This window comes from Pteropus alecto, unplaced genomic scaffold (assembly GCF_000325575.1).
Source record: "Pteropus alecto unplaced genomic scaffold, ASM32557v1 scaffold3, whole genome shotgun sequence".
Taxonomy (NCBI): Eukaryota; Metazoa; Chordata; class Mammalia; order Chiroptera; family Pteropodidae; genus Pteropus; species Pteropus alecto.
Window position 1 is genome coordinate 5,450,305 of NW_006442484.1, and position 13,176 is coordinate 5,463,480.

Consider the following 13,176-nt stretch of genomic DNA (forward strand, 5'->3'; position numbering starts at 1 on the left):
AGAACCACTGTAGAATTAAAAGAACCACTGTGGTAGCATTAAAAAAAAAAAAAAGCATAAGCACGGAATTACAGAGATCTATCTTGTCAGTAGCACAAGTAAACATTTTGCCATAGGAATCACCAATGTAGTCTGGCTGCCTGTAAGTTTTCACTTGTTCTTTAGTCAGCTGTCTGGGATGAGGAGAACGACAGTTTTGTTCTGTTCCCAGCAGTTGGGCTATACTTGCTCTTGTTATAATGCCACCCTGCAAAGGGTGCCAGACAGACCAGTGTGACTCAGAAGAAAGGACCCCTGAGAGCGAAGGCTGCCAGAAACGTGATACATGGGCCAGAGGACCAGGGGTTTAATTTATTGAAGACAAGATTCAGAATATATTAGAAAAAAGTTTTTTTCCCAAAAAATAATAAAGACCTGTTTTTGACCCAGCATAAAGACGAACTCTGAGAGTCAGAAATATCCAAAGGAAGAATGATCTACCTACAAGATACTGGGTTCCCCTAAGATTTAGCCATTGTTTGACTCACCACATGGTAGGGATATGTACAAGGAATTCTTAGATGGTTGGACCACTTTAGATCTTGTGATGGTAATTGGGGGAGCGTTGGTGTGTCAGGGCATCATTGAGGAAACCTTTTACTGTTTGTAATGAAAGTGATAGGCTACAGTGTTGGCACATGAGATTCCTGAAGAACTGGGATGTGAGGTATACAGTACTCATTCTCAAGGGACTCTTTAGAATTTCATGTTCTTAATCTCTCAAAAATGGTTTGAATAAAGTTAATCACCAGATACAAAGTAAAATAGACCTTATGTGTAGACTAATGAGTATACAGATTTTGAAAACATAAGCATATTTAGTTTCCTTAAAAGTAGTTTATGAATTAGGTATTTACAAATTGAAATTCTAGTAACTGTCCTTTTGTTAGTGGCCAGATTTCAAGTGAGAAATCTCTGGCTCTCCTAACACTTCTAAAAATTTAAAGGAAAAGTTTGTTAACAGTCCTAAAAAGGAACTGACAGTTTGTTGTGTTCAGGTGTCCCGGGACGGTGGCGTTGCCACCCCTGCCACTGAGGGCCGGGGCGGCAGTGATGTCGTGGAAGGAGGCCGAACAGCTTTGGACAACAAGACCTCCCTGCTCAACACACAGCCTCCGCGTGCCTTCCCAGGGCCACGGGCGCGGGACTACAACCTGTATCCCTACTCAGACGCCATCAACACCTATGACAAGACAGCCCTGAAGGAGGCCGTGTTTGACGACGACATGGAGCAGCTTCGAGATGGTTTGTCTTTCTTTGCTTGATTGTCCCCCATCCAGAAATACCTTCCATGGGCTTCCCCTCTTGTCAGACCGGCTCTGGGCATACTGGTCAGACATAAACGGAAACGTTGGGTCTGTTCTGGTTAGTCATTTGTTCTACAGCTATTTGTTGAACTCCTACTGTGTGCTTAGGCATGGAAGGCACAGCAGTGAACAGAAGGTCACTGTTCCTGCTTCTAGAAGCTTTAGCATCTAGTCTAGTCTAGTCACGGCAGTCAAGAAATACACAGTCACACAGATAACCTAAAATTACAGCTGTGACAGCTGCGCAATGAAGGAAGGCTAACTATACCCCAGCTAACTGCTCATCAGGAAAGGCTTCACTGGGGAACCAGGGCCTGAGTGGAAATCAGAAGGACAAGGGGAGTAGGAGAGTAGCGAAGTGGGGAGCAAAGGCTCCAGTAGCCGCTGCCCCGGGCTCAGCATTTGGAACAGCCTCTGACCTATAGAAGTAAGGTCCTGTAGCACCATTGAAAGCCTTCCCTCTTCTCTCGCACCAGCATTTACCCAGGGCTTCCTGGAGCTGCTTGATGTTGGCCGTGTCCTGTAGTTGGGAGAGAGGGGATCTGATGTACACTGCGCGCTTGCGTTACCATGCGCTTGCTGCCGTGCTAGTGTTTTCCATACGTTACTTAATTGAGATAGAGGGGATTATTTCCATTTTACAGATGAAGAAACAGGTCCAGAAGGTTAAGTTATTTGTCCCAAATATAACATACTTGGTATGGAACAGAATTAGTTTGGCTTTTTTCTGACCCTGTGTTAAGACCAATGTCTATTATTAATAAAGTAACAGGTGAATAAATATGTATTGGTATGATGGCATTTTTATCTGGAACTTAATTGTTTTTCACCTCACTGTCATGTGCACGTGTCCCTGGCCTCAAAAAGCTCAAGGCCTGTCAGGAGAAACAGATTGATCATGGTTGCACTAGTAGGAGGAGAGGGCCATGCTGAAGGCACATACTGGGTTAAAGAAAGAAAACCACTCAAGCAGTGATGGAGTCCTGAGACATAAGAGAAGTCTCTAGTTGTTTAAAAACAGAAATTGTTTCAGGGGTTCAAAAGCATAGTCCCCTGGCTATTAATTGCTAATTCCTGGTTGGTAGCAGCTCAGTATATACCCAAGCCTCTGTTTACTGGGTAGTAGGCAATTTGTAGTGTTCATTAGGACTTGCACTTTCTAGGAGTACTGGACTATTCTCTTTCATTGCTCATAGAAGTGGTACATCACTTACCTTATCCATTTGTTGGTCTCGGTGAAGATAGAATAGAGATTGGGTTATTTATTCAGCAACTGTATCATAAAAGTCTTAAAGAAAAGGGTGGGGATGGGGGGGAAGATGATAGAGTTCTTTAACATTTCAGACTTCTTCATGTGTTCATTCCTCAGTCTTAGAAAGTAAGGAAATATGCAAATACAAACTTAAGTAGTTCCTGATGATTCATCTAATTTTTTTTTCATCCATTGTATTTAAAGTGAATTCAGAGTTGAGGTCTGTTAAAAGAACATGGAAAGAGAAGGGATATGCTTTTCTGCCTTATAAACCATGGTTCAAGTCCCCGCAAATTGTTATGCTAAGAGAGCTTGGCATGTTTTACAGTGTGTGAATTAGTCATAAAGAGTCTAAACACCTTGGTTTGTGTTTGTTCACTGAGCTAGTTCCTAAACTCCGGACATTCGAGAAGGAAATAGATAATGATCAATCAGATGTGATAGTGAAGAGGGCCTTGAGGGAAATGCGTGATGTGTGAACCTCAGTGGATTTGACTGTTTCAATGCTTGGGCTTGACTTAGAACTGTTGCAGTGGAAAGAGTTTGGATAAAGAAGACAGTCATGGGAGTGAGGGGTGCTTTTGGAGAGTTTCTCCTCTTTGCCTGACATGAAAGGGGAAAAAGATGGTAAAGGGTAGAAACATTAAATACTGGTGCTTGACACCTATTCTCCCACCTCTATTTTCACAGTTAATTTAGTGAGATGACCTGCTGAGGGTATGAAGTGGGGGCGGGGAGGGGCGCGGGGCAGAGCAGGAGGAAAGGTATGATGGGAACCATCAGTAAGGTGCCTCTGGGAGACTGTGCTTCACTGAGGGTGCCCCTGGAGCCAGGTGTGTCCTTATGCAGTAACCTCTGTCTTGCTGTCTCACAAGTGCCCATTGACCATTCTGACTTGGTGGCCGACCTTCTGAAAGAGCTGTCCAACCACAACGAGCGGGTGGAGGAACGGAAAGGCGCCCTACTGGAGCTGCTCAAGATCACGCGGGAAGACAGCCTGGGTGTCTGGGAGGAGCACTTCAAGACCATTCTGCTCTTGCTTTTGGAGACACTCGGAGACAAAGATGTGAGGAGCTCTCTTTGTTCCGTTTCCCCATCATCATGGGGTGCTCAGGCTTTGGCTCTACTCTGTATTGTGCTTACTGTTTACATCAAACATGTTTCAAATGTTTTCCAAGCACCAAATAGTAAGGTAATGTTTTGTCAGAAACATCCTAGCTTATATGCAGGCTTTGTCTGTAGTTGGCTTTGTAATTGATGAGGGGAACTTGTTCCTGCATCAGATTACTTTAACACAAAATTTTTTAAAACTTCTTTAGCATAAAATGTGTTTTTTTCTGGTGAGTTTTGTTTGTGTTTCATGTGTAATTGAGAAACAGAGAAGTTCATTTTTTAAAAGACCCTACTAAATGCTGCATTTCATGAAATTCTGTCTTGGTCCACTCTACATATGTTAGCAGTTTCACTCAAGCAACAGGTTCAGGAACCGTGGATTTTTATTATTGTCAATTATCTTTATTGTAATTTTGAAAATAAAAAGCTCTCTTCACACTGACATTTGAATGTGACAGACTAGGCATTTGCTATAATCCACATGTGGCACTTAGTAGATAACTCTTAAAGGAAGGAAGAATCTAGTCAGACTCCTACATTTCATGCCTTGTGTAGCTGGTCCCTTATACGGAGACTGGAATAAAAACCCATTTCTCTGCACTGGGCTTTGTGTAGGCTCACAGAAACAAAAATGAACGTGGTGAAGAGCTCTAAGGGCAGGAACCAGGCAGAAATTCAGCACAGCCCGTGGTAAAGGTCATGCGCAGGGTAACTTGGTGGTGGCTTGATGCAAGATGGGAGAGCAGAAGGCTGGTGGATGTCATGATGACTGATTGCTTTCTGACGCTTACAATTAGTGGTTTGGTATAGGGCTAGTAATGAGCGAAGAATGGTAATAAAAGATCTGTTAACTTTTCTCGAAATAAAATATTGGCTACTGAAGGATTTCTCTTTGGTTGAGCTTTGTCGTTGGGAGAAAAAGCGATGTCATGCAGAGGGCAGGTAGATGGTGTGTTAGTTTGTGAATTGTACAGGTGAGTGACAAAGAATCAGGATGTACTTTTGGACTGTGTTGGTGTAAACTCCATTCTCTTTTATTGAGATTAGGAGTCTGTTTGGAATGGCTTTCCTCCAGACGCATGACTGGGGCCTCAGGGTCCTTAAGCAGCTCGAGGCCTGTACAGTTCCCTTCCCCTGTGATATCATCATGCAGAAGGTGGGGAATAATGATGACAGATCTCCAGCTGTCTTTAGAGAGTTCACAGACTTACAGGTTATGTTGTCGAAATGTTTAGATGCTTTTTACCCTTTCTTTTGTACATGTTACAAAAGGATAATTTGCGTATCTAAGCCTCAGGAAATCTGGAAATCCCCAGGAGATTGATAATGAACTTAGATGTATTATTCTCATTTGGTCCTCATTTGGCTTATTTAAGAAACCTTCATCAGATTCTTCTTAGATGTTAGATCCTGGGAATGTCCCCATAGGCACAGGGCCTGCCCTCCTGGAGCTGGCTGTCGAGAGCCTCTGTCAAGTAAGCAGTGTGATCTATGTCAAGATGTCTGCAAGGTGCCAGGGAGATCCAGAACTGAATGCTCGATCTCGTTGGCCCCTGCTGACTGGTGTGTATAGTGAAGTGCTATGTTTCGCGTGTTGATATCTTCTTTTTGTACTCCAGCATTCCATCCGAGCACTAGCACTGAGAGTTTTACGAGAAATTCTGAGAAACCAGCCAGCAAGATTTAAAAACTACGCCGAGCTGACGATCATGAAGACTCTGGAAGCCCACAAAGACTCCCACAAGGAGGTGAGCCAGGCCTGAGGCCCGGGGATGCTGAAGAAGGTCTGGAGCGCAGTTAGTTGTGTGGGGAGAGAGGACTGTGACTTAGTATACAGCTTCGAAAAAGGAGTCCCTTCCTCTGAATTCAGCCTGTGCCGTACTGTAGGGTGAAAACCCCATAGCCGCCATGGTGGCTGGGCAGCAGTGCAGTTCCGGGGCCATTGCCTCTTGGTAGGTCCCCAACTCCCTTTCCGCGTGTGCATTGGGCTTGGCCCATCCCTGAGGGATTTCCCATGTCAGAGGTTCTCATTGCTTTGGTCAAAAGGTAGAGGAGTCTTTCATTTCCTTCTGGTATTCAGCATCTGGCCGTCTGGTGTGGGAGATCAAGATGGCTTTGAAGATACAGACGCCTTTAAACAGGTCCCAGACAAGTACTTAAACAGACTCTTTTCTTGTGCCAGAATCTTGGAGAACTTATTTCACCTTTTGAGCCTCAGTTTCCTCGTGTGTAAAATAGAAATGGATATTATCACAAAATTTCTTGCAAGAATTAAATGAGACAAGCAGCAACTGGTTTTGGCCCTGCTTGACAACAGGAACTACACTGTTTTGGTCTTCCTTCCCTGCTGGCCCTTACAGTGCACTCCTCCCTGGCTGTGCCATACCTCTTCCACTGGCTCCTGGACATTTATTACAGTGCTAGCCGACTGTGTCTATGGTTCCTGGCACCTCACATGCCAAAAAGCAGGAAGGATGTGTTTCTGTGCCTGGCACACATGCAACAGACGTTAGACACTCAGTAAATCCTCGTTCAGTTGCTCACTGAGTTGTTCCAGCCCCTTATGTCTCGCCAGTCCTTTGAGTATCAGGAGCTATCCTAAGTAAAAATGATTTCAATAACATCCTTCCAATAAAAGCCACTGTGGAAAACAGGACCATGTTTATAACTTTAGAAAACTTAATATGGCAAATGGTGGCTTTGACTCCAAAGTGAGACACACAACCACTTGCTCAGTTCAGTTTCTTGGCTCACATGTGACTCTCTCATAAGCACACTCACGGATTAAGAGAATTGTGATTAGAGCAATTCTTATATCTACAAAAAGAATCGGACCATAAATAGTGGTTTTTCTTAGTTTAGCAGTTACATGACTATTGAACAATGATCGATTTGACCTCCTCCAATCCCCACCATGATTGCAGGCTCAGCATGGGGTGGGTGTCATGCTCTGTCTCAGCGTCTCCACACCTAATAGTCCTAATGCACACAGGTACACAGGTGGTAAATGTGTTTTCAAACCAATAATTTAGGCTTCCGATATCTGGGTTGGTTGTGTGATGATGATTATCACTCATGTTTGAATAAAACTTTCGACTTGTAACTCATTTTCAAAATGTGAGGACCAGATGAGCTAATATTGTCAACAAAATTATTCCTGGATAAAAAAAGTGTCCAAGATGCCTTAATTTGTCAGATATACATGGCAATTACAGGTAGAACCAAGGTAGAAACCAGGTCGTGTGTCTCTTTTAAGAGGCAACTGTCCTGTGCTGACTTTTTCTTTTCCTTTTTAACCACAGTAGCTTCTCTGTAATGAGAGCACATGAACAAAAAAACGAAACAAAATTGATGTTCTGTTACATATACAATGTCAGTTGTTTTCACTGGGGAGGACATACCTAGAATGGGGCATTAAGGTGGAACTAAGCCATCTACATTGTGAACTACTTTCCTGCTATCCTCTTGGAAGATGTCTGTCTTTATTTTTTTACTTTTATTTATTATTTTTTTTCAGATGTCTATCTTTAAAGTGGGCATCCTGACCTTAAACTTTGAAACTGTGACAGTGGACTCTAAGAAGTCCAAGTTAACAGAATTAAATAATCCATTTACTATTTGTTTTCTTGAGTGATTTTGTTATTTTTTTCCCTGCAAAATGAGAAATTTAGGAGAGTTCGTTCTTAGGGGTGAAGTCCTTTAAATTGCCTAAGGGACAAAAGCAAAAAAAAAAAAAATCTGCTGCTTAAAGTAAATTTAGCAGCACTCAGTTGCCTGTAATTCCTGTGACCCAAGGGTCTCCACGCTGCTGTCACTGATTACCTGATAAAGCAGGTGGAGGAAACATTGTGTTCTAGAAGGAGTGCCTTTATTGGCAGGCCTCCCTGCTTTGCATACTTTCAGGCTCACCTTGACTCGGTTGCCCTTTTGAAATGTTTTCCTTATGAAACTTTACTCTGTCACTTGGCCAGAAATTCCTAACTTGGGCTCCTATACATTTAGGTTTTAGGTATGGTTTTTGTTTTTCCTTTCCTTTAAAATTCTTCTAGTCCTTCTTTTATTTTACCCAATCTGTGTCTGTTCCATTTTTGATTTTCAGAACAAGATAGTTAGATTCACATTAAGTTTGTGTTGTGGCCATCCTGTTGGCATATATTGCACACAGTATTTCTCTAGTTATTATACTTTCTCACCATTGCATTCAAACATTTATTCAAACATTATTTAAACATTTGGAAAAGATCCAAAATGTTTCTAGACCCAGTTATTACATAGTCATACAGAGGCAGAGTCTGTTTGCCTGTCTAATTAGTACTTCCACAGTGTGTTTGTCCCGGGACTTCCTTCTCATAAGAAGCTGGTTTTGTATGCATAGACAAAACCCAGGATTCAGGGAGAGGAAGAGCATGAGACCTGTCAGGTTGACACAGGGCTGCTCTGAGAGACATTGATACCAGATGTCTTCCTTACCTTCCGTGGTGGTGATTGCACCATGATGCACACTGAAGTTCTAGCTGTGGGACCGTAGCAATGAAAGACAATTCTTGAAGTGAAATTTCTGTAAGTTGATATTTATCATAAAAGCCCTTACAGGAGGTGAATAATGCAGAGGTTATGATAAAATGACTTGTTTTATCATCCTATGAATCACGGTCTGTTTTCTCAGGGTCTTATAAAAGGAACTGTGCATGCAAAATGTTTTTCTTACACTGAAAATGTACCAAGGACTAAATCTGTCCTAATTTATGTAATTATTAACCTTTTATTTATTTTTTTAATACCTACAGCACCTGATATTCCTAGGTAGTCTCCCATCCAAGTACTAACCAGGCCCTTCTTAGCTTCCAAGATCAGATGAGATCGGGCACATTCAGGGTGACATGGCCGTAGACTATTAATCATTTTATACGTAATTAGTGTAAGAATAATGGTTGCTCCCAGTTATTATGTCTTGCATGTAAACTTAAAAGAAACACTAACTATTTCTTGAAGATAATCTAAAATTCAGACTTTTCTGAACTTGGCTAGATTAGTGAATATTCAGTTACACTTGCCTAATAAAAGAGGAAAATGTCAGCATCATTTTATGTGACTATACTGGGTCACCAAACATTTCTTGCCACACACGAAAGTTTTGGTGTATGAGGCATCAGAGTCCAGCCTCAGGTGGTATGGCTTGTTTGAGAAAGTTTGAGTCTTGGGTAAATATAAAACAACCACTATTTTGTCTCCAGGGGTTTTATTTTTAAATTATTTCTAGTTAACTTTGTTTTATGACTTCAAGGAATTAAAAATGCCAGACCAGAATTATTTTTAAAATAAAAGAGAACTTTTTGGGGACTAGTTTTCTGGCTTCTATTTCACTCAGCTAGCATGGTGTGTCTTAAGCAGCCTTTTGGCAAATACCATGACCAGAGAAAAGCAGTAGTGTGTCAGAAGGCATTTTAGTGAGCTGATGTTCTACTTCAAATACCAAAACCACTTGTTGGCCTCGTCTTAACCAGCCGCCTGCACTCTGGGATGGCCCTGAGGACCCTTGTAGGACAGCAGCCATGGAGTCAGTTGGTTCTGGAGAACAGTGCATTTGGTGAACCTGGAAAAATTACTTCACTTCTCTGGACCTTGGTTTTTCTTATCTGTTAGCCCAGGGAGTGGACTAGATGATTATCCATGTCTCATGCAGCCTCAAGATAATAGACATTACTACTGAGTAACAAACCTAAACCTTCATAGACTCTAAATCTCTAGTTTTCCCTGGGCCTAATCATGAGATGTGGCCAGAAGCCCGTTTCCTTTGTGTTTGTTTAACAAAAAGACAAAATCAGAAGCCTGTATAGTTGTATAAAGGTTCAAAGTTGCTGAGCCAATAGTTTGACATTATTAGCACAAACTCTGGTGAATGTTTTATTATTGGAGGCAAGGGGTTGGGACGGAGGCAGGGGGAAGTATGCTAGTCTTCAAGGAGCATATGGTTTAGTTGAGTTTAAAGCAAAGGAGTTAACATGTGGTTCAGAGTGAAGTGCGCTAGGAGTTTGGAGTGGGCTGGAATAGTCAAGAAAGAATGCCTGAGGTGTTAGAACCAGAAATGGACTGTAAAGGAGTAATCAAGGAGAGAATTCTAACAGCAAGTCAAGGCATCATGGCCAGAGGGAGGGAGTGTGGGCGTAGGAGACATGTCTGGATTGAATCTCCTGGAACAAGACTGCCATCATGTTCTCTATGTCAAGTGGAGATGTCATTCCCACTTCACAGAGCTGTTGTAAAGTGCCACGCACAGTGGTCCAGTTGTGGACACCAGCGGCAGCTCTTGCTCCTACTATTTTTCAGGGCAAGGGGAAATGGTTCCACCTCTGGTGGACTAACCCTCATAGGAGCCAGATGTGACCTCTGCCCTTTAGGTCCTGTAGCTTCAGAAAGAGCATCTTATTGAGAGAATCAACTTCTGTGAAGAACGTGGTCAAGAGCGCCATTATTTAATGTCCAGACCTTTGAGTTTAGAGTTTTGAACACCTGGGTTCTCATCCTGCTTTTCCCAGTTCCCTGGCTGTATGATTGTGGACAAGTCACAGAAGCCCTTTGGATCTCTAAGATGCTAGGTGAATGGGGGGATCAGGGATGCATTATGTCCTACAAGTCTTGCCCTGCAGGGCTGACATTATAAAGTTAAGTGAGTTATGTGGCTGACGTTGTGGAAAACTGAAGATGGCTGCCTTTTTTATCCTCTTCCATTGAAGAAAGTAGATCAATTCTGAATAGAATTGTTGTCAAGTCGTTTTAATTTTGCACAAAGCAAATAAAACCACATTTTTCTGAATACGTCTAAAAAGGCTCTTTAAGTTTAGTTGCATTAACTTTACAACTCCAATGAAAAACAGCTGCGTCTTTGGACTACTGGATTAGCTGAATCTGTCACTATCTACACTGGAGTGGCTGTCATCTTTAGACTGGAAAACACCATAAGTTTTTAGAGATGGATATTGGAGAGAAGAGAAGCCTCCAGGATGAGTGACACAGCTACCTCCTGGGCTCCCAGACCCTTCTGACTCCTCAGCACTTTCCCCTTTGGGCCCTAATTCTGCCTCTTGAGGTAGGCCAGAGTAGTCTCCCACTAAGAGCTTTAGTATGTTTGAGATAGCATTGCCCTGAATCTGCTTTTCCAGGCAAGGATGTGATGGCCATGTTATTAGAGATCATTTTATTCAGAGTCTGCCTTCTGAAATTTTTTTGTGTGTGCATTTTTCAGGGGAGAGCATTCATCAGGTAAGGGTGGAAGATAAGGTTTTGTAATCCAAAATAATGTAAAAATTCTTGAATCAGTTCTCTCCCTCATTTTACTGATGAGAGAACCGAAACCTAGAAAGTACAAGAAAATTTCCCCAAGATCACCAGATGACAGAACCAGATCCAAAACTCAGGTCCTCAGACTTTGAACCTGGAGCTTTTCTTCTTTCCTCTCTTCCTCTGATCGGTTTTGAGCCTAGCTAAATGAGGACTCGCATGCCAGGTTCAGGTCTGTGTTGGTACTGCACCTTGAATCCCAGAATTTATAGATAGCAGTGCCAGTCTTTCACCAAAGATGCAGTTTGGCGATATGCTGGTGGATACTAAAACCCTGTCAGATCTATTTTTATAAGGTCTTTGCAGCTTTTTCCAGAAGGTGGCGCCAACCTTTTCCTTCGCTTCCAAATGCTTGAGGAGCTAAACTAGGGATACCCTACTAGGAAGACTTCTTGGATTCCAATCATCATTTCTGAACATTTGCTTTTTAATTTATTTTTTTACTTTTATTCTTTTTTTTTTTTTTTTAATTGGGCCAGTGATTCTGATGTGTCTGTGACAGGGCCAAATCAAACTTTGCGAACTTAAAACATGCAATCCAAATTTTGACAAGTTTTGTGCTCTAAAAGAAACTTTATCTTTAAGCAAACATTCATCAATATTCAGAGTAATGATTTCATTTTTTTAAAAAGATAAGGAATTTACACTTTTTCTAGCTAGACACTATTATTTCACTATCTTTGAAAAGAAGAATTCCTATATTTCTAACCAGACAGTAGCAAAATCAGCCGAGTTGGAACAATTTTGATATTTTCAAGATGGATTATGACCCAAAAGTCTACTCGATCTTGCTCTCTCTCAAGAATGTGCTCCACCCCATTTTAAAATCCTTGTATTTCTGGCCACCTTGTATACTAAACAGTCTTGTCCTCCTTTCTTTCTGCTGCCCATGTTTACTTTTGCTCTCTGTTTGCTTACATTTATAATCTTTGCTTCTTATGTTACATAGAACACAGGGGCAAAACCTAAAGTTCATACTGATTTAGGCAGCTCGCCCAAAGCGGGGGATTTGGCATAGAGAGGGAAGTCAAGAACACCTACCTACCTTGCCAAATCAGTGTCTGTCTTCAGAAGTTTTCTCAAACCTCAGTAAAAGAGAGATTTACTGAAGTGCAGCTGCTGGCGTTTTATTTTCATATGTTTTCAGAAAACCTCATTATGTTAGATACATTTGATTAACTGCTTCATGCGGGTGACATCTAGGATTCCTGAGTTTTATTTAAAAAAAAGTTGGCCTTGGGTTTAGGTTTGAGCTCAGTATTGTCTGAAACAGCTTGTTTGCCCAGCTGCTCACTGCAGGGTAATTCACTTTAACCTGAATGACAGTGGAGCACACACATAGAGACAAGAGGGGAGGAAGGAAGCCTCATGACGGAGTTCTCACTGTGAACCCGGGAGTTTATTTCCGTGTCTCACTGATGCCTGTAGCATCCCTGAGGGGCGCCAGGGGGGTTTTAGTTTGCTGCTGTCATGGCCATTAAGTGGCGTGGCTGACTCAAATCCCACTGTGGCACTAAAGCCTGTGTCTTTGAACCCACTGAGCTGCTTCCCACCTCCTACTGGGATCTTAACGTCGATTCCTGTACATCACTGTTTTCTAACTTAGATGGGTCTGTGAAATCATCCAGTACTTTCTGACCTCTTTTTTCCCCATGTCTTAAGAGCTAAGACTCAAAATTTCTTCAGTTAGTCAGCATTATTCAGCTTTCTGGCCAGTATGTTATACCTATGAAGAGTGATTTCTTGTAGTAGAAAGGCACTGATTTAAGAGCATGGTCTTATTGTATGATCTATGTGAACTGAGGAGGGAAAAAGGCACTGCATCTTAGGTAATTCATTGCATGATGGAGCGCTTCTAAGAAATATGCTACCCCTCTTCAAACAACTTTACTGGAAAAAGCTAATCTGAGCTAAAGTCTTTTTTCCAAAGAACAGATCTGTTTCCGTCTTTCCAATATATCACCTAGAACAGGCCACCCTGGGCCTTGTATAGTTGATTTTCCTAAGGCTGAAGTTGGTCATTTGTGGATATCTTGCCTTTCTGGACTAGATCCTTAACTGGAACATGAAAATTCAGATCAGCAAGGCATGCCAAGAGGTCACATTGCATTTTTAAAAGTATACACA

At 41.9% G+C, this 13,176-nt stretch overlaps 1 protein-coding gene and 1 pseudogene across 1 annotated transcript in view; one reads left to right on the top strand and one right to left on the bottom strand.

The window, feature by feature from the left end:
* CLASP1 (cytoplasmic linker associated protein 1) overlaps window positions 1-13,176 on the top strand; it is a gene marked incomplete at its 5' end in the record, with an annotated part of 217,294 nt that overhangs the window by 189,047 nt on the left and 15,071 nt on the right. Inside the window, 3 exons of the mRNA XM_015596443.2 lie at window positions 1,038-1,284; window positions 3,474-3,664; window positions 5,331-5,459. Coding sequence (XP_015451929.1) covers window positions 1,038-1,284; window positions 3,474-3,664; window positions 5,331-5,459 — 567 coding nt within the window. The remainder of the gene's footprint in view (window positions 1-1,037; window positions 1,285-3,473; window positions 3,665-5,330; window positions 5,460-13,176) is intronic.
* LOC112470822 lies at window positions 8,490-8,603 on the bottom strand (annotated as a pseudogene).